The sequence below is a fragment of the Dama dama genome, chromosome 12 (genome assembly GCF_033118175.1).
Source record: "Dama dama isolate Ldn47 chromosome 12, ASM3311817v1, whole genome shotgun sequence".
In the NCBI taxonomy this organism is placed as follows: domain Eukaryota; kingdom Metazoa; phylum Chordata; class Mammalia; order Artiodactyla; family Cervidae; genus Dama; species Dama dama.
The window spans coordinates 55,691,397-55,713,079 of NC_083692.1; the positions used below are offsets into that span (position 1 = coordinate 55,691,397).

At 38.8% G+C, this 21,683-nt stretch overlaps 1 protein-coding gene across 1 annotated transcript in view; it reads right to left on the minus strand.

The window, feature by feature from the left end:
• HERC1 (HECT and RLD domain containing E3 ubiquitin protein ligase family member 1) overlaps positions 1–21,683 on the minus strand; it is a 205,299-nt gene that overhangs the window by 11,269 nt on the left and 172,347 nt on the right. The window contains exons 56-70 of the mRNA XM_061157327.1: positions 20,519–20,718; positions 20,010–20,115; positions 18,009–18,155; positions 17,563–17,664; positions 16,331–16,504; positions 14,790–15,083; positions 10,593–10,658; positions 10,293–10,418; positions 9,336–9,474; positions 7,870–8,051; positions 7,021–7,176; positions 6,183–6,305; positions 4,910–5,012; positions 3,171–3,340; positions 1,662–1,800 (exon numbers count right to left, since the gene is read on the minus strand). Coding sequence (XP_061013310.1) covers positions 1,662–1,800; positions 3,171–3,340; positions 4,910–5,012; positions 6,183–6,305; positions 7,021–7,176; positions 7,870–8,051; positions 9,336–9,474; positions 10,293–10,418; positions 10,593–10,658; positions 14,790–15,083; positions 16,331–16,504; positions 17,563–17,664; positions 18,009–18,155; positions 20,010–20,115; positions 20,519–20,718 — 2,227 coding nt within the window. The remainder of the gene's footprint in view (positions 1–1,661; positions 1,801–3,170; positions 3,341–4,909; positions 5,013–6,182; positions 6,306–7,020; positions 7,177–7,869; positions 8,052–9,335; positions 9,475–10,292; positions 10,419–10,592; positions 10,659–14,789; positions 15,084–16,330; positions 16,505–17,562; positions 17,665–18,008; positions 18,156–20,009; positions 20,116–20,518; positions 20,719–21,683) is intronic.

The window sequence follows — 21,683 nt, forward strand, 5'->3', positions numbered from 1 at the left end:
CTCCTTTAATTTACTTTCCCATTTAACTATGGACTTAGTTTCTTCATACACACACACACAAAACAAAACAAAACAAAACACCCAAATTTGTTCTTTCACATTCAATAACATTTCATTCCTGACATCTTCATAATAACACAAGGTGTGGACCAGGACCAGAGAGCAAGTTCTGGAAAATGGAAATGGGCAACTCGGCAGAACCCCCTCCCATACTTACTAGGGCTCTGACAGAAAGTTAACATGACAGAATGAAAGATATGAGTACATGATTCATGGAGGTTTTATACTAAAGAATAAGCTCTGTAGAAGCAAAGACTACAAGGACTTTGAGGATATCCATGGGTATCCTCTTACAGAAATGCACAAAACTCTAAAAATCAGATACTCAACTTATTTGAGTTTCCTGCAAATAAACATTTGTACAGCTCAGTTCTCAGAGGTATTTTCCTATTAGTTAAAGCTAACATGGACCCCCTCTGTCCATGGGGTCGCAAAGACTCACATGACTTAGCAACTAAACAAACATTTACTGAGTACTTCTACGTGCCTGACACTGTTCTAAGAGCTTCATAAGAACTGATTCATTTACTCCTGCAGTTCTTTACAATAGGTGCTGTTATTATGCTCATTTTATAGATAAGGGAATGGAATCTCAGGGTCACTCAGCTCCTAGGTGGAGGATTCAACCCGGGCAATGTGGTTTTTGAGTCTGAACCTTTAGCCACCATGCTGTCTAGTCTCTGTCCTGAAGTGGAAGGGAAACCCTGCTGGAAGCTGAAGAAGCCCCTGAGAACCTGAAATTGTCAGTGGCCTGGCAGCACTGCTCATTCTATTAGAACATTCTTGTTTGGAATCTACTTGGCAGGCCTACCTTGCTCTCTAAGGGTATCTAAGAGAAAACAATTGGTATGGGGAGTTTTCCCCAAGGACCTGTGGCTAAGAAGTAGGGGACTCCAAAAAGGAATGAGAAAGCAGCTCTCAGGCACAAGGTCACTTCAGGGACATTCTAGTGCTTCAGATACCAGAGAGGACTTGACAGTCTACGAAAGAGGTAGCCCAAATATGAAGAAATGCATAGGATGATAAATATCATACTTAAGGCAATGGTTACATTTGTGGGGGATGATATACATTTAATTTTCTTTTTATCTTTTGTAGATCTATAAGGTTTCATAATAAATTAAAAGCAAAACACACAAAAGATAGAAATATCCTATCACTAGAGCAAAATGGTAACAATTTTTTCTGCTGTGCCAATGTATAGACAACACCATGTTTCAAACCACTGACTACGGTGGATAATTCAACAAGTGGTCTCAGGGCTTTTCATGTTTATTAACAGCATGCCTTAGAAAGCTGTAATTCATCACTTTTACATATAAAAATACTTCATTACTGTTCTAAAATTATAAATTTGCTTGCCTAAGTAATATGTTTTCTTCTTTTGGGAAGCAGAGAAGGACTGCTATGTAATGAAGTCTGTAGGAGAACTGCCTGCTTTGAAAGTATCTGCAGTGCTGTAGCACAAAGAGTGCTTTGGTTGTGTGGGGGAAGGTCTGATGGCTTCAGAATGGTGCCTGGATGCAGTGTGAAGCTGGCAAGCAGACAGTGCAGCTGGGGTGAAACAGAGGTTGCCGGAGCATGGCTATTTCCTGCCTCACCTGGTGCTCTCGGTGGGACAGGTGGCGCTGTCCATGCAGCACTGTGGCAGCGGCCAGCTGAGATCTGCCGAATATTTTTCCCTTGCAGAACTGTTACCAGGGTTGGTTCTCGAACGTGGTTGGTATGACCTAAGCCAAGCTGGGAATAAATTACAAATACTCAGATATTCAATTAGAAAGAGGAAGAGAGGAAGCCAAGATGGTAAAATTTTGTTTTGGATGGTAGCAGACATAAATAAGTTACTATCTGTATCAAGCAACAATATCAAAATAATGAAGTTAATTTTGATTTTCTCTATCAGAATGATCCTCATAGCTCATACTGTCTCCTATAAATTAAGCTGCAACAAGGCCATTCCAAATCTAGCAGAGGAGTCTCAATGACTGAAAACATCTTCACTTCTAGACAGGAAATAAATTCTTGGAAAGTTAAAAAATACATATATAACAGAATGATCCCTAGAGGTTTTACTTAAAATACACTGATTTCTTGATTTTTAACATGTTACACATTGCCTGTGTAACAGTAAATAAACAATTATAAAAATACACACAGAATAAAATTCTCATCTCCAGATCTCTGTTCTTAGGGCCTGACTAGGACAACCAGTGTTTTGGTGGCTGAGCACCTCAACATCACCAGGCAGGATAATGTCAAGGTCCACCAGGGACCTTCCAAAAGCATCCCCACATCAACTCTCTTCTCATTACGACAATGTGCAACCAGAGTGATGACCAGCTTCCCCACCTGTTAATATAATGATGAGGAGACCACAGAGCCAAAATGAGGCTACTATGAATAATATTGGACCTTGAACTTGAGGGCTGCTGGTTCTAGAGGCAGCCATAAGTAAAGCAGATTTACAGAGGAAGGGGATGTGGTTCTGCATGTGGAGCTGAAAGCCACTGTAGCAGCAGGCATCTCAGACCTCCTCCACCAAAGTACGTCCCTCCTCCACATACAGGAAAGGCTGAACACATCAACCTCTTGAGTCTTTTGTCAATCTCTTATACGCTCGGTTTGTTGCTCTGCATAATGGGAGTGACAAGACCTCCTGAACAAATATACTTTGTACACTGTCATATCATAAAAGTATTGTTGTTTTATTCTTTCCATTTTTCAGATCAACTGATGCTTCTAGTATGTAATCTCTCTTATTACTGTAGTGAAAATGATGATGATTAATGATGACAGTAGCAAATAATTATAAAATGCCGTTTACTATGTGCCAGGCACTTCTCAGTGTGTACACACACACATATATTGAGTTAATCCCCTTAACTACATTTGCTGTATTGCCAGATTTCTCTTTAAACAATGATACATTTACTAGGCCACAAGCAAAAGAGAGATACGCACAACTGGACTCAAAGTAACCTGATGTAGAGCTCAGTGATGTGCTTGAGGCCTGGTGTAGATATTCTGAGTTTCTAGCTTATCTCTTTGCCAAATGAACAATTTTGTCAGATTTCTAGACATGAGAGAGCAGCAGAGAAGTAAATATTTACCTGCCCCTCTGAATTGCTCCCCCAGGCATACACATCTCCAGTTGAAGCCAAAGCAAGTGTGTGTTCAGCTCCAACAGCCACATCTTCGATGACCACTCCAGCCAGGACAGGGATTTGCTGTGGTCGATTGTGATTGCGAGCACGCCCTTCTGGCAAGCCTATCAAGCGATCTGAAAAAACAGCAAAAGGAAATTTATGGAGGGTACACCATAGTCCTTTCCTAATTTCTAATGAGTCATTTAATGTCTATGGTGGTATGGCAATGACATATATATCTCACTGGGGCAAAAACTGGTTTTCTGGTAAGGTATACTGGATTCTGAGTGGATAAAGTTTAAAACTGCTTCTTTGCAAAATGTCACAATCTCCTTATCCATAAAAATAAATGAAGTTAAATTTAAAATGATTAGCTTACTTCAAACCAAGAGGTACCTCTAGCATCCTCATACTTGAGAGGACTTGCACATAAGTCATAAAGGCTCTAAAGTTCTTGCAGCCTAAGAAAACACATCATGCAACCTTTCTTGTTCTCAAATTTCCAGCCAACTTCTCCCCTTATCTTTGCCACCAAACTTCTACAAAGTGCACACTAGTTCCTGTTGTTTCACATGCTGTTTGGCTTGGCCACCTTCTGCAGCCTAACTTCCATTCTCATCACTGCATTGAAACTACTCTCAAAAGCCATGAATAGCTCCTAACTGCCTACTGCAGCGGCCTCTTCTCCAGCTGCAGCCCATGGAGCTCTACTTTACCTTCTGATAATGTGGCCTCAGCTCCTCCTGCTCCTCAGAGACTGCACTCTCCTGGCTCACCGGCTACCTCTCTCTCTCTCCACTCCTTTCAAAGCCAACTCTCCTGAGTCCTCTTCCTGTGCTTACATGCCCTTTACTCACATTCCAGAGTTTTATCCTCTTACTTTTCTATCCCATGTTCTCTCCCTGGGTTTCTTAGAGCCTATTTATATGGCTTTAACTAAACCATTATCCATTAGGCAAACCAACATCTCTATAAGCAATCTCTCTGGAATTTCAAACCTAAATCCCCAGTAACTTGCCATACTTCTCCATACACGTAGCCTAGAGTACATGGCCCAAATTCAATATGACTAAAACTAAGCTCTTTGTCTCTTTCCCCAAAACCAATCCCTTGTCCTGTCAGTGGTGTCAACATTCTTCCAAGACTAGAAACTTCAATCACAGCTTACTTCTTCCTCTTCCTCACATCTGCCTCAAACACCCTTCAGTCACTACAACTTGCCAGGAAGCTCCCCTTACAAAAGTGAACACGTTTCCAGGGAATCCCACTGTGGATGCCTGGATTTGGATTTACTTAAGATTTGAATCCTGAATGCCTGTGAATTCCTAAGACCTGAACCCCCCAGTCCCTGCAGGGGCTGGGAAGTGAGGCAGGATCCAGAGGAGCTCTGGTGGTCAAGGCAGTGCTTGTGGCAGCAAGGCAAAAAGGCAGCAGAGATGAGGAAAGGAAGGCTTTGGCAGGAATTCTTCCAGCAAGAACAGAGGCTCTGGTAGGAGGGGTGATCAATGAGGAGGAGAGTTTGTCCTAACAGCAAACATCATGAAAGAGGAGCTGAAAAGTACCTGGGGAATGAGGGTAGCTCATCACCCAGAATGAGAAGTGACTCAATTTAAGCATTTTCTATATAGCTGGAGGGAACATGTTTCTGTAATACATGTGTGCACAAAATAAGCAATATAATTAGTGCCTGGAAAATGCCTTACCTTGACCAAAGGTATACACATGACCATCTTTGGTTAATGCAACAGAAAACTGAGTTCCACAAGCAACCTTTTTGATTCCAATTCCACAAAGGACATCAACTTTCTGCAAAGTAAAAGGGTAAGGCACATACTTTAAAAAGAAAAGAAAAAAACTCAAATTTGCCTACTGGTATGTATAAACTGGACATGAGTTTGAGTAAACTCCGGGAGTTGGTGATGGACACGGAGGCCTGGTGTGCTGTGATTCATGGGTTCGCAGAGTCGGACACGACCGAGTGACTGAACTGAACTGATGTATAAACTCAAGGACTATCTTCCAGGAAAATATTAATAGTCACCCACCTATTTCCAGTTAAACCCACACTCCTAAATGTTATTTTCTCATACTGCTCTGCAGACTACCTGAATTTGGGCAAGTTCTACAGGGGGTACGGGATGTTTGACTAAAATCCCCCAGCACCCCATGTGAAGTGGAAACACTGCTCTGCACAACAGAAACCAAAGAGAACTCAATAGCTGTTTAAAGAACACTAAAAGACCAGGTGAAGCCACAGGCTGCTCGCAGTCAGATTTTTTTCTGCTTTCAGAGGTAACAATAACTGCTTTATGTGTTCTTCAGAGAGGGTTTCCTTCCCTTCTGTACCTACTGCTGAATATTTACCAATCTAGCTATCAAGATGTCACAGACTACATATGATAGTGAAATCTGGAGTTGAACATAAATTGAATACTTGTAAATCACGCTGCTTGTTAAACATATTAGAAAAATCCACATAAAAAGGACTGTATAAGAGTTCTGAAGAGCCGAAAAACCTTCTATAATGTGAATAAAGACTCTAAATTATTGTTTATGCACTCGGTTTTCCTATTACTTTTAAAAAGGCACACACCTGTATAATTCAGTGGTAAGAACAAGCTGAAATGGCAGCCACAAGCACAGTTACAAAAGATTGTTCACGCTTCTCTCCATAAGATATCCTGGGAATATATTTATACTTATTTCTTCTCTATATGGGAGGTAGTCCTACACTATTCAGTCCATGACAAACACAGATGCTTGTCCTTGCAGAATTTTTATATCCAGTTTAGTAATTAATGGCTTATTTAAAATAAGATCCAGAATGATGGAAATTTAAGAATAAGCATAGGAAGCTTCTATATTTCATTATGAACTACCAAAAATGTTACAAGTAAATTACTTCCAACTAAAAAGAGGTACTGACATAGAAGAAAACGATGATGTCTGCATCCCTAGATTAAAGACAATACTGACCTGTGGTGAAGATTTTGCAGTGGAATTTCCTAAACCTAGTTTTCCATAGTCCCCATCTCCAAAAGCCCACACCATGGAGCCATCTGCTGACACTGCCAACGTGTGGTTTAAGCCACAAGCCACCTGGAGAAAGAACAGGTGGTCAGTAAGGCAAATGACAATACCTAAAACACATACCCATTTCTGGGTCCCTTTCTCTTTACTTCAGTGAAAAAGTTGGCTCTGTTTCCAGAAGATTTTTATTGGTTTCAGGGTTTTACATATGTTAACCAAAATTTGTCATGAAGAAAACATTCTGAACATTCACAAACAAAAGACAACCTTCTTTTCTTCAAAGAAAAATCTTTCAAATAGCTATGGCTAACTCTGAATTAGATGGTACACAAGACAGGAAAAAAATACATATGATGAAAAAATACCCATTCACACCAGAGACAGTCTAAAGAATAACAAAAGATAGAGGAAGATAAAAATATTTTATCTCCTCTTTTCATTAAGAGAGAGTCTCAACATGTATAGGTCATGGACAATTACTACTAAAGAGCAGCAGCTACCAATATGCTACAATTCAGCCATCTACTTCCAGGATACTGAACAGGAGTTACTATATTGTATAAAGGTTTCATATTAAATTATATTATGAAGAGGAGTTTGAAATATTCACACTCTGAATTATGACTTTCATTTGTTAACTAATTACCAATTAGGCCAAACAAAATGTACATCAGGATAAGTACAACTGGTGATTCTAATCTTCCTGAAAGGACAGTATCTAAGTGCACACAGAGGAAATAAGAAACTATGATCAGATAGAACATGTTATTGACTTATTTCATGCCTGTCCAATCTGATATCCCTCCAGTGCAGTCACTCTCTCTGGAAGTTTTTTGTTAGAGGTGTTTCCCAGACCCAGACGACCATAGTCACCATTCCCAAAGGTAAACAGTTTGCCATCTGATGTTACTACTGCTGAGTGTTTGAAGCCACAAGACATCTACAAACAGAACCAATAAGAACAAAAATGTTAATAAGAGGGTATACTAAGAAAAAAATCAGTCATTTGCGTTTTTAATACAGTAATAATCTTTAAATAATCTTTAAAATAAACTTGACTGGCAACTCAGGATCTTCAATACCAGTATGTCCTATCCACCCAAGTGGCCCTCCTGCTCCTCATCATCTTCAGAAAGACCAGAATAAACAGCACACCTTGGAAGAACTGTTGCTACTCTTCAGCTGCACAGAGATGACCTAGACTATATGAGTTAATGAATGGGGAAATTGTTTGTAAACTCTAAGGTACTATGCAATTTGACAACACTATTTTAGATCACTAATTGATTTTCCAGAAAAAAAGTATACAAACTCAACCTTTGTAATAATAATGACAGGTTGGAAGCAAAGCTTTCCATTTAGCAGTAGATTAAGAACCGTGGGACAGGAGTTAAACTTCACCTCTTACAAAGACCTGAAGCACCCTGGCCTAGGTCAACCAGCTGATTTAGGAAAAAGTCCATTCTAATACCAAAACCTATTTAAACCCCTGAGACACTCAAGAATGACTGAAAACACTGGATCTTTTATGATGGGGTAATATGTTTTTCCTACTGTTTTTCATCACCTAATCTTGAGAACTAAACCCAGTATGTTTACATTCAAAGATAAATTTATCCATATCCTGCCCGACCTGCACCACTTCTTCTCCCTGTAAGGCCTCGATCTGCCTGGGTCGTCGCTGCCTGTCGCTGTTCCCGTGGCCGAGTTTGCCATAATCACCATCTCCCCAGCTAAAGACCTCACCACTTTCAGTCAGGGCCATTGAGTGCCCATCAGAACCACAGGAAGTCACCAGCTGGGTCACCACAAAGCCTGCAACACAGCAGAAACACAAGAGTCACTGGGTGGTAAAAGTTCCCTCTTTAGTTGAAGTTGCTACAAAGTAGTCTCATAGAATAAAAAAATACAACAGTACTACAGAAATAAAAAAGAATATCTTTAATTATAAATCTAAATTGTAGCCATAACCTAGAAATTTGGGAACAGTAACATAAAATGATGATCATGATAAGGAACAGAAGAAGGGTGATAGGAGCAATTCCAGTCACTAAGGACTATGTTCTAGTCACTCCTGTAAGTGCTTTACATGGATTGTTCATTTTCTATTTTCCCACAGAGCCTATGAGGCAGATATTATCATCACCATTTGTACAACTAGGGAAACTGAGTCACAAAGAGGTCCAGTAGCTGATGCAAGGCACCAGAGGCAGGATGTAATAGAACTGAACAGGAACCAAGCCCTCCCATCCCCAACGTTGTGCTCGTCACACTTAGATCTGAAGGAAGAGAACTTAGAGCTATTCAAGAATTTATTATGAACTTATGTTACTTAAATGCATTTACTTAAAAAACTCAATTTGCTTTGTCTATTGACTTTAGAGTCAGTAAAAGTTAACTTAAGAAACAAGCCAGAGGCCCCCTGCAGTGCTTTTTCCAGAGATATTCTTTCTCCAAGTCAGAGAACTCTGATGGAGATGTCCTTTTAAAGACTTTAGTAGGTATGCACATTTCTATGTAAATTAATGTTTAACGTTAATGAAGCACATGCCTGATTACTACTGCTATTGCATGTGTGCTCAGTTGCTCAGTCGTATCTGACTCTTTGCAACCCCATGGACTGTAGCCCGCCAGGCTCTTCTATCCATAGAATTTTCCAGGCAAGAATACTGGAGTGGGTTGCCATTTCTTCCTTCAGAGGATCTTCCCTACTCAGGGATGGAACCCATGTCTCCTGTGTCTCCTGCATTGGCAGGTGGATTCTTCACTACTGAGCCACCTGGGAAGCCCTACTACTGCTAGTAATAGTTACCAAATTACAATTTTGCAATCTTAAAGAATTTTTTTACAATCTTCAGTGAGTATTAACACAGAAATTCATATCATTGAATTCTAGCAATGCTATGACAATTTGTAAAATAATACAACTTAAAATATGGAAAATTAAGGTTGTACATGCCTAAACCAGAATATAAATATAAGTGAAAACCCTACATGACTTTATTTAGCAAAGGTTTGGGTGAGTTGCAATGTAATAAGCAAACATTCCTACAAACAGGCCATAGTTTCTGATATGATTTTAACTGAGGATAATTTTACCTTGTAAGGCTGAAATGACTGTCAGCACATGAAGGTCATCTGAATTTCCTTGTCCTAATCTGCCATAACTTCCTTCCCCACAAGCCAATACCGTGCCATTGGCCTGGATGACAAAGGTACAATTTTGACCGCATATGACCTAGTATAAAAACACAAAATTAAATATAATATCTTCTATTACATAGCTTTAACATGCAAACATTTAAAATGATTCCATATATACCTAGGCTACCTTTATCAGTTCTTTCATCCTTTCACTAAAGCGGAAGAGTTGACGTAACTATGGGATTCCTATAAGCCATAAAACTGCTTACTTAACTAAAAGATGTATGAGGCTCATCTGATGATTTAAGACAGTTTAGAAACATGTTATCTACAGACCTTTCAATCAATTGTGCAGAGTTTAAGAAGAAGATAGATAAAAAGAAGAAAAAGGAAACAGTGATGGGAAAATAGTAAAGACTGGCTGGAGGCCACCAAGAAACAGAAACTGGAGGGGATATCTGCAAGAAACAGTAGTGCATCTTGGGGCTTCCTGAGGTAGAGAAGAACGGAAGTGAAAGCAGGAGCCTTAAGAAGAGTTTGGAGATTTAGCACCACAATTATTAGAAGAGGGGAGGGGTATCAATGAGATCTGGCTAAAGATCCCAGCAAGCTTGTGACCCCAAAGAGAGAATTGATAATTAGTGATATTTTAACATCTATAAATATGTACTGGGCAGGCTTAAAGCATCATGAATGTTAATTCATTATACTTGAAAACAAGAAAAATTTGGGAATATTAACAAAACTTAAGTCTGATAAAAACTCTATAAAACTTTATTTAGAAGCTATATATCATGACTTTGTTGGGTCCCTCACAATAGATTATGCAGTGGACAAACCATCCCAAAGGAAGTTACTGAACGCAAGGGAATCAGAACTGTCAGTTCTCCAATTCTTTACCCTCCTAGTTACCTGTTGGGCCTGTGAGAATGAGGGAGCTGCTGCAGGTACCATTACGTTTCTTCCAGCTTCTGCCAGCTGTCCATGCCTGCCAGCACCCCACAAGTAGACATCACATTTACCTCCCAGGTGCCAGTCCTAGAAAACCACAAACAAATCAAAATCTGATTCATTAATTCATTCAAACAAGCATCTGCTGGGTACTAAGTGTGTACAAGCCTCTGTGGGGGACATGAGGGTATAAACACATAAGCATTTAGAACCAGAAGATTCATTAAGAACCACCATAAAGTTATTGTCCTCTTTACTGACCTCAGGTCTGGAAGTTGCCCAAGACATAATTTGTTCATCCATGCCATTAATCCATTTACTGTTATCCTGTAAGACAGGACAAACATCAGGATCAACTTTGCTTAATCAATATTTATCTTTTTTCCTTCTTTAAAGAAGTCTTTAAAATGATCAAATTAATATTTTTCTTAAGAGAAAAGGAGAAGCCCAAGATCACACGGTCAGTTACAAGCAGGAAGAAGACCAAAATGCAGGCTTCCTTTTTCCCCCAGCCATTTTTTGAGAAAATCTTTTTGCAAAAGATTCATCTGTTCTTAACTAACAACTAAGTCTTCTTTCAAAAAAAACAAAAAAGAATTTTGTAATATTATGAGAAATTAAGAGCAGTTTTACAATTGTGCTAAACTTGATTTTTACGCACTGTTAGTATTTCCCTAAAATGGACTGGAATGGGTGAATCTAACTCAGATGACCATTATACCTACTGCTGTAGGCAGGAATCCCTTAGAAGAAATGGAGTAGCCATCATAGTCAACAAGAGTCCGAAATGCAGTACTTGGATGCAATCTCAAAAATGACAGAATGATCTCTGTTCGTTTTCAAGGCAAACCATTCAATATCGGTAATCCAAGTCTATGCCCCGACCAGTAATGCTGAAGAAGCTGAACAGTTCTATGAAGACCTACAAGACCTTTTAGAACTAACACCCAAAAAAGATGTCCTTTTCATTATAGGGGACTGGAATGCAAAAGTATTAAGTCAAGAAACATCTGGAGTAACAGGCAAATTTGGCCTTGGAGTACAGAATGAAGCAGGACAAAGGCTCACAGAGTTTTCCAAGAGAACACACTGGTCATAGCAACACATGGACACTCTTCCAACAACACAAGAGAAGACTCTACACATGGACATCACCAGATGGCCAACACTGAAATCAGACTGATTATATTCTTTGCAGCCAAAGATGGAGAAGCTCTATACAGTCATCAAAAACAAGACTGGGAGCTGACTGTGGCTCAGGTCATGAACTTCTTATTGCCAAATTCAGACTTAAATTGAAGAAAGTGGGGAAAACCACTAGACCATTCAGGTATGACCTAATCAAATCCCTTATGACTATACAGTGGAAGTGAGAAATAGATTTAAGGGACTAGATCTGACAAACAGAGTCCCTGATGAACTATGGACGGAGGTTCGTGACACTGTATAGGAGACAGGGATCAAGACCATCCCCAAGAAAAAGAAATACAAAAAAGCTAAATGGCTGTCTGAGGAGACCTTCCAAATAGCTGTGAAAAGAAGAGAAGGGAAAAGCGAAGGAGAAAAGGAAAGATAAACCCATTTGAAAGCAGAGTTCCAAAGAATAGTAAGAAGAGATAAGAAAGCCTTCCTCAGCAATCAATGCAAAGAAATAGAGGAAAACAATAGAATGGGAAAGACTAAAGATTTCTTCAAGAAAATCAGAGATACCAAGGGAACATTTCATGCAAAGATGGGCTCAATAAAGGACAGAAATGGTATGGACCTAACAGAAGCAGAAGATATTAAGAAGAGGTGGCAAGAATACACAGAACTGCACAAAAAAGATATTCACGACCCAGATAATCACGATGGTGTGATCACTCACCAGGGCCAGACATCCTGGAATGTGAAGTCAAGTGGTCCTTAGGAAGCATCACTACCAACAAAGCTAGTGGAGGTGATGGAATCCCAGTTGAGCTATTTCAAATCCTAAAAGATGAGGCTGTTAAAGTGCTGCACTCAATATGTCAACAAATTTGGAAAACTCAGCAGTGGCCACCGAACTAGAAAAGGTCAGTTTTCATTCCAATTTCAAAGAGAGGCAATGCCAAAGAATGCTCAAACTATTGCATAATTGCACTCATCTCACACGCTAGTAAAGTAATGCTCAAAATTCTCCAAGCCAGGCTTCAGCAATATGTGAATTGTGAACTTCCAGATGTTCAAGCTGGTTTTAGAAAAGACAGAGGAATCAGAGATCAAATTTCCAACATCTGCTGGATCATCGAAAAAGCAAGAGAGTTCCAGAAAAACATCTATTTCTGCTTTATTGAGTATGCCAAAGCCTTTGACTGTGTGGATCACAATAAACTGTGGAAAATTCTGAAAGAGATAGGAATACCAGACCACCTGACCTGCCTCCTGAGAAATCTGTATGCAGGTCAGGAAGCAACAGTTAGAACTGGACATAAACAACAGACTGGTTCCAAATAGGAAAAGGAGTACGTCAAGGCTGTATATTGTCACCCTGCTTATTTAACTTATATGCAGAGTACATCATGAGAAACTCTGGGCTGGAGGAAGCACAAGATGGAATTAAGATTGCCAGGAGAAATAGCATAACCTCAGATAGGCAGATGACACCACCCTTATGGTAGAAAGTGAAGAAAAACTAAAGAGCCTCTTGATGAGAGTGAAAGAGGAGAGTGAAAAAGTTGGCTTAAAGCTCAACATTCACAAAACTAAGATCATGGCATCCAGTCCCATCACTTCATGGCGAATAGATGGGGAAACAGTGTCAGACTTTATTTTTTGGGGTTCCAAAATCACTGCAGATGGTGATTGCAGCCACGAAATTAAAAGACCCTTGCTCACTGGAAGGAAAGTTATGACCAACCTAGACAGCATATTAAAAAGCAGAGACATTATTTTGCCAACAGAGGTCCATCTAGTCAAGGCTATGGTTTTTCCAGTGGTCATGTATGGATGTGAGAGTTGGACTATAAAGAAAGCTGAGCACTGAAGAATTGACGCTTTTGACCTGCGGTGTTGGAGAAAACTCTTGAGAGTCCCTTGGACTGCAAGGAGATCCAACCAGTCCATCCTAAAGGAGATCAATCCTGGGTGTTCATTGGAAGGACTGATGTTGAAGCTGAAGCTCCAATACTTTGGCCACCTGATACGAAGAGCTGACTCACTGGAAAAGACCCTGATGCTGGGAAAGATTGAGGGCAGGAGGAGAAGGGGACAACAGAGGATGAGATGGTTGGATGGCATCACCGACTCGATGGACATGGGTTTGGGCGGACTGTGGGAGTTGGTGATGTACAGAGAGGCCTGGCGTGCTGCGGTTCATGGGGTTGCAAAGAGTCGGACATGACTGAGTGACTGATCTGCACTGAACTGATAAACACTTTTACTATCAACTATCACTAACACATTGGAGATTCAAAGCTAATCACTTCTGAGCACCCACAGGTACAAGGTCATTTGCAGGAGCCATCAGCCCTGTGAACTCAAACAGCTGTGGGCAGGTCACTTCATCTTTCCAGACTTCAGTTTCCTCATCTACATATGACATACTTGAGAGAAATGAGCTCAGAAGAATACTTCCTAACTAAAATAATCTATATTTAGATTGTTGTTGTTTAGTCACTTAGTTGTGTCCTACTCTTTGCAACCCCATGGACTGCAGCACGCCAGGCTTCCCTGTCCTTTACCATCTCCTGGAGTTTGCTCAAATTAAATTTCTTCAATTCATATATTTTTGAATATATGAATATATTCAATGAACTGATAAATTCATTTATCAATGAATAAACATTCAATAAATATTCAATGAGTATATTCAAATATATTTATATATATTTGAATATATGAACAACATACAATGTTTTACATTGTATATATATTTATATATTCAAATGTTTGTTTATATAAATCTTTATTAGGTAAGGGAGTTGTTAGATCAACTGCTGGCCTGCACTATCTACCCAGGCATTTTATCTCTATCATAGTTCAGTGTCTAGACACTCTCAAATACAATCACAAAGAAATGACAACTAAAATGCCTTCTCATATTCTATTAAACATGTTTGAAGAACTAAATAATTTAAAATCTATATGTGGAATAAAGCTAAAAAGATGGCCAGGAAAAGATGCTAAAATATATTTACAGATATATATGTATACTAACAAGGTACCTAAGAACAACAAAATGAGAAAATACGGGACGATGTTTCTGAAAACCAGCAAGTTTATACAAGCTCCACAATTCTCATTATCAATCCCTGTCACCATAGAAACCTTTTATCAGACTGAATGTGACTATCTGAAAGCAAAATATTTTGAGTTTATCTAAGGGTGTGCTTCTTGCTCTATTCAAGCCAGCAAATACTTACTGTTGGTCTACTATTTGTTAAACACCCATATAACACAATCTCAGCTACATATAATAGTAGCTCATACTACATTTACCATTAGGAGTACAAGTTCATCCTCTGGAACAGGCTCTAGATCAGGAACAGTAAAAGACTCTGGAAACTGTGCTCCGTTGGTCAGGGCTTCTGCAGCTTTTATGGTGGTGGAGAAACACTCTAACCAGGCCCACTCATTTGGATTCCAGGATGCAGGGTCAGGGAGGCAGTGCTGGTGGTGTGGGGGCACTGGCGGATTACACAGCAGCTGATCCAGATGAAGTCCCACAGCAAGGGAAGCTAGACACTGCATATAGGGGCTGTGAACAAGCTGGTCTCCACAAACCACATGAGGCTAAGAGAAAAGGCAGGGATATGATGCTGAAGGGCCTCTGCCAAATATTATAAATTAGCCTACTGCATTCTGAAATCCTGTAGTCATATTTTAACTTTACTGGTTCTTTTTTAAGCTTTTTACTTTGAAATAATTTTAGGCACATAGAGAGTTATAGAGATTAGTGCAGAGAATTACTGTAAAATCCCAATCACCTCTAATGTTAACATCTTATATAACCATGGTACATCAATTAAAACTAAAAAATTAACATTGGTTACAATAATAACTAAACCACAGAACTTCATGGTATTTCCCACTAATGTTCCTTTTCTGCTCTAAGATTCAATCCAAGATGCTACACTGCATTTAGCATATTTTCATTACAGTTTTACAGTTTTTTGTTGTTAGTTCACAATAACAAAAAAAGGGCAGAAAATTGAACCATGGAGACCTGCACCCTCTCACATTTCCTCCTTTACCAAAAGAACCCTGGTAGCCACCAAAGACAGTCTTCTTCCACGGTCCTCCCTAGATGTACTAGAGCAAGTCTGAGTGACTGAGTGATTCAGAAAAGAAAACCTGGGCACACCTCACTGAAATTAACTGGGCATGGTAACAGCTGATCAGTGTAACACAGCAACAAACAAACAAACAAGCAGAAGGAAAAAACCCCAGAGAACTTTGCTTCAGAGCAGCATGCTGTGACTACTGAGGGCTGGAGGACAGGTTACACAGGATCATGACCTGGGCACCAACTCCAAACTCCGTATTTCCCACTCTAGTATTTAACAACGCTACATATTTAGTTCAACCTTAGCTCTTCCACTAAACTTTCCACAAAGATTCACCTGGTAAGTGGACAGGATATTCACTCTGATGCCCATATCCACTCCACCTCCCAACTCTGGGATAGCAAAGCCTCACAAAAATAGATACTTGGGTTAGAAAAGGGAAGATGATGTACTCTGAAGTACAGGGGTTTAAATAGGTTTTGAATGAACAAATAATCTGAAAAAGAATGACAGAAGCACTATACAAATCTGAGGGTTATTTAAAAATTTTACTCACACTAAAATAAAGTAAAAGCAGGTTTAGGATTACTGAACAACAATTTTAGGCATGACTTTTTTTCATTTGCTTCTGCCCAAATAACCCCACTTATTTCACTGAGATCTCACATGCTTAAGGGATAAATTCAAAGCTACAGTTCAAATTCCAAAGCACCAGTCATCTGTATATCTGCAAGACTGACTGTAATCAGTTACCTTTTCATATGCATACTGCTCCTGAAGCATCACGGGTAGCCGCTCCAAAAATGCTCTCATGCAGGGAGCCATGTTTAATCCCAGAATACCTTGTTGTTTCAGTGCTGTCCTACAGGTTGCTAAAACATGATTGGCAGCAGTCCATTCTGCTGTACAATTCACGACCAAAACATCCTGATGAAAAAGAAACCATGCCACATGATATTTGTTTAAATAAAAGAGAGACAATTCCACCACCATTTATATATGAGAAATTCCTTCCAATAATTGCATTAAATACTTTTGCCTTTCAGACATTTTATGCTATACTTTTAATGCCTAGGAACTTCAAAATATCCTAAATTTCGTCTAAGGTAAAAACAAGTGAATAAGAAATAACTACAAAATTTGTGAACTACCTTGGATTAGCTGATTCTTCTTAAAGAGACATTAATTATTTGCTATTTCATAGGATTTATAGGAAAAGCATCCAGGATATTTAGCAGTCTGACATGATGAAAGGAATACTAGAGGAATCAGCACTCTGCTGACTGACACACATCTATAGGAGAAGCAGCACTGCCCTATGGCTCTATGGTTTATTCTATGCAGGCCACTACTATCTATGGTCCGATTCTGTATTTTACATCTAGTAGGACTGTTCATGCAGGTTTACAGCTCTATTTTAATAATACTTAACCACATAAAATGTAAACCAAAGCAGGATATTGGCACTACTCATTAGGGATATGAAAAGCAATATTGTAAGAGATAAAGTGGAAGTGAAGTCGCTCAGTTGTGTCCGACTCTTTGCAACCCCATGGACTGTAAGAGATAATGTCATCACAGAATTATTTCACAGAAGAGGGCTAGTATTTTTCACTAGAACATTAAATTTGAAAGCCAAGATCTATTCTGAATACTTGAATTAAAATTTATGAGGTGGTCCTTCTTTTTAAGGAAAAGTATTTTAAGATAATTTAGTCCTATCTCAAAAATCATGGCAGAAAGTAAAAAATTCTCTGTAACTTCTAGTGGAAAGTCATTCAATAATTAAGCATTTTCCCCAAAAGAGTATAGAAGAGTACTAGGTTCTAGTTTTCCTTCTGCCGCTAGATAGTTGCATTATCTTGGGCAAGTAATAATCCCTCTGTATGTCAGTTTTCTCCTCTGTCAAGTGGGATCCTTGGACTACGATTTCAAAGATACCTCAGAGGTTAACAACTTACAATTTGATTTAATTATAAAATTACCTTTGATCTATTTGAGCAAGCAGCCACCCCAACATCTGGAATCCATACTGTGGTCTGAATAGCTCCAGAGCCAATCACAACAGTTTGCAAGACAGAGCCATCCTAAAATGAGATGTATTCATCAATACACACTCCTTAACTGGTTAGCCATTATTTACATTTTAAATTTATACTTCACATTCACAAAAACTTATTCTAAAACCTACATTTAGCTAAATTCGGCAATGTCTAACTGCATACTACTATCCATTTTTCTAGGGCCTTTTCCAAAGAACTTTAAAAATACATCACTAAGAAAAATTAAAGGGCAGGGAATTCTGAAAAGGGTTTCTTCAATATTTAAGATATTACACAAAATATTCCTAAGATTGGCTGGGTTAATTTTTATTGTATGTAAGTTAATAGAAAAACATTTCTGAAAATGAAAATAACATCTATACTCTTACCCTTAAAGACCAAATGTTCATAAGGCCACCTAATCCACCAGACACCAGGGCCAACCCATCAGAACTAAAGGCAACGGTCCGGACAGGGGTGATGTGTCCTCGCAACTGATAAACACACTTGGCTCCAACTGATTTCCTATATCCATCCTGCAATTAATTTTTATTTTTAACAAATATTGAAATTAAAACAATTTATAATTCATTCTTGGAAATTTTATATTTCAGTATAAAGTTGGGAAGAGGGAAGGACAACTTTCTCATAAGGGTTAGCCTGACAGAAAATAATAAGATACGAACCTGGTTCTCCTTCACTGATGCTATTTCATCCTTTTTTTGTTGTACTTATAATCTAGTTCCCTACTCTTCAAACAGACTACATTTGTTTGAATCATCCCTCAGAAATAGGAAAAATTCTACCTTTTACCTTTTGCAGGGGAGGGGGAAAGGGCGTTGCCACGAAACATGTGGGATCTTAGTTCCCTGACCAAGGATCGAGCCCCATCCCCTGTAATGGAAGTGCAGTCTTAACCACTGGACCACCAGGGAAGTCCACTTCTACTTTTTAATGAGTGTTTTAATTTTAAAATTTCGCTTTATGTAATTTTCATTTTTTGCCTCTAACATTTGTGAATTGCACATGCTGGTGCTACACAAACAGGTTCTTTTATCTGTTATGGTTCTGTCTATCACATGGTATTTAATCTCAATGTAATCTCATGTTTGCTCTGCAGGTTTTAGCAATGAGATAGCCAAGGCTTGTCCAAAGGGCTACTTTATAGCAGAGAGGGCAAATCAGATTTATCTCAGGTGCTCCTACCTCTGCTTCTGTGGTATTTTTTCCTAGTAGTGAGCTATCCACTCCCTCCTCACCCCTTTCTGTCTTCAAGCTCCCTTTTCCTTTTACAAGCTCCCTTTTCCTTTTAGTTATGAGAGAGTATAATACCATATATACTCATTTACCCAAAAATGACATAATGTATTTCCTCTAGGAGTATTTGTATCATGAACAAAAAAGAAAGCAACAGAGGCTGCAAACTGGCAACTCGGATATAATTCAACTGGCCATCCAGGGTTTTAAGGAATTTTCAAGTCACATGCCAATATTTACTATTGGGAAATTTTACTTAAAACACTGAATTTTTGGTTTCTGTCAAAAAAAGTAGACAATCTGGTAACAATAGGATCTCATTTCTAGAGGGTGGCAATCAGCTTGTGGCAGTTATGCCCTTTATATGAAGCTGTGCACCTCTGGGTGTGTGTATGCATGAAGCATATGCACTCCTGGAGTGGGTAGGTGGGTGCTGTGTGTGTGTGAAGTGTTTTACATTCTCCGAGAGAGAGAGAGAGTGTATGTGTGTGTGTGTGTGTGTGTGTCTGTGTGTGTGGTGGGGAGTGTTTTACCTTCTCCATACCTTCCAGTTCCCAGCTTTGTGAATTTACGTTACTTACCTAGATTGCTCTGTGAGCATCTACTGTAATTTTCATTTTCGGCCACATCATGCATTTTGGCATCTTAGTTGCCTGACCATGGACTGATCCTGGGGCTACAGCAGTGAAAGTGCCAAGTCCTAACCACTGGACCACCAGGAAATTTCCTTTCTACTCTAACCTTTAACCTCTGTTTAATGTAAAGGAATGGTTCTATAGATGGAATTCTGGTATCAGTAGGAGATACTTTGGATAGGAGTGCTCCTGTGGTGTTCCTACTTCACTGTACCAAAAACCTTTTACTTGGGACTCACCTATTGGTAGTGTCAATTATATACCATAAATGATCACCACTTGATATTTACTGAGTATCTCACCTTAACAAGTAATTATGGTATCTCTGACTTACAAAAAAAAATAATAAAGCTAATTCAAAAAGCACACAAAGTATGACAATTATTCACATTTCCCTAACTATTCTTGACGTTTGAGATACCAAGTAGGAGGACTACTTGATAACATATACTATCTAAGGTTTCAAACAAAGTCTTGAAAAAACACCAGAACACTTGCCTGGCAACTTGATTCCTGGTCCCACCATCCTTCTGAACTAGTCACACTGGTCTGTGTGGCATCTTGGGGAATACGCCAAACACACACTAAGCCACTCTGACAGCCACTTGAAAAATTTGGTCACATAAAACCAAAATATGTCAATATGTAGAAGTAAAAATATTCTCAAACAGCAATCAATTAAGACCTGATAGAAATACTACAATATATTAAAAAAAATTATTTGTGGTAGGTATGCTATAATTTCACAAGAAATACAAGTAGGACCCATGTTTTTACCAATATTACGTGGGGTTAAGGAGATGGCATATCTCTGGATTGCACAGCCAAAGCTTCACATTGGAAAGCTGTTCTTTATTTCTCTAAGGTGATCTTATGGTATTATACATTTTAAGAACAATAACTGGTAATAAAAAGTTTAAAATTCTTGAGAAACCACACTTAAAATGCAAGTAACAGCCTACACTAATATAAAGATTAAGACACACACACACAAATTTATAACATACGTGGCCATCAGTAAATGCAACTTGGATCCTTTCCCTGGAAGGCTGCACCAAGCAATGCCATTTACAATAGATGGATGGCAGAGTGAATGCAGACAGCGCCAGCACCCTGAAATTGGTCCCCAGAGTTTCACATTTTCTTCTTTGGCACATGTCATAAGAATATGACCTGTTGGGTCCCACTTCATACTAATAAGAGTATCCTTAAAATGGCAGAGGGAGAAAAATATAATAGTAATGCTTGCTTTACAAACACTTAAAACTTAGTAATTTATGACCTATACTTCTATCACTCAATTATTTTGAAACGGACATTTTATGCAACTCAGATACTATTACATTATTTTCAACCACTAACTAACTCATCGTTTAATATAGTCTGCATTATATATATTTGCTGCAGTCAAAGCCCAATAAATGTTACTTGAGGAATGAATTATGAAATTCTAATTCAGAAGGAATATGTTATTTTTCATCACCATTTTTAAAGTTATTTTTATTGACTACTGATTATCAAAATATGAAAAAGAAGAGACTTTTTTTTTTTAAAAGAAGAATCTCTTACACTAAAAATAGCTAATACTGTGAGAATCTGGGACATGTTTTATGTTTATACGGTTGTCTTCACTGGGTTCTTCTGATTTTTTTAAATTTATTTTTAATTGAAGGATAATTGCTTTATAATACTGTATTGGTTTCTACCAAACATCAACATGAATTGGCCATAGGTTTACCCGTGTCTCCCCCAACTTGAACATCCCTCCCATCTGCCTTGCCATCCCAACCCTCTAGTTTGTTCCTGAGCCCCGTCTGAGTTCCCTGGGTCATATTAGCAAATCCCCATTGGCTGTCTATTTTACATATGGTAATGTATGTTTCCATGTTACTCTCTCCACACATCCCACCCTCTCCTTCCTCTCCCACCAGCTGTGTCGATAAGTCTGTTCTCAATGTCTGGCGTCTCCACTACTGCTCTGCAAATAGGTTCATCAGTACCATCTTTCTAGATTCCATATATATGTGCTAGTACACAATATTTGTTTTTCTCTTCCTGACTTACTTCACTCTGTATAACAGGCTCTATTTTTCTGACATTTTTACCCTCCTTCACACATTCCAACCACTGGCTTCATGAATTTATGTCATTTAACTAGTGGCTCCATAAGCT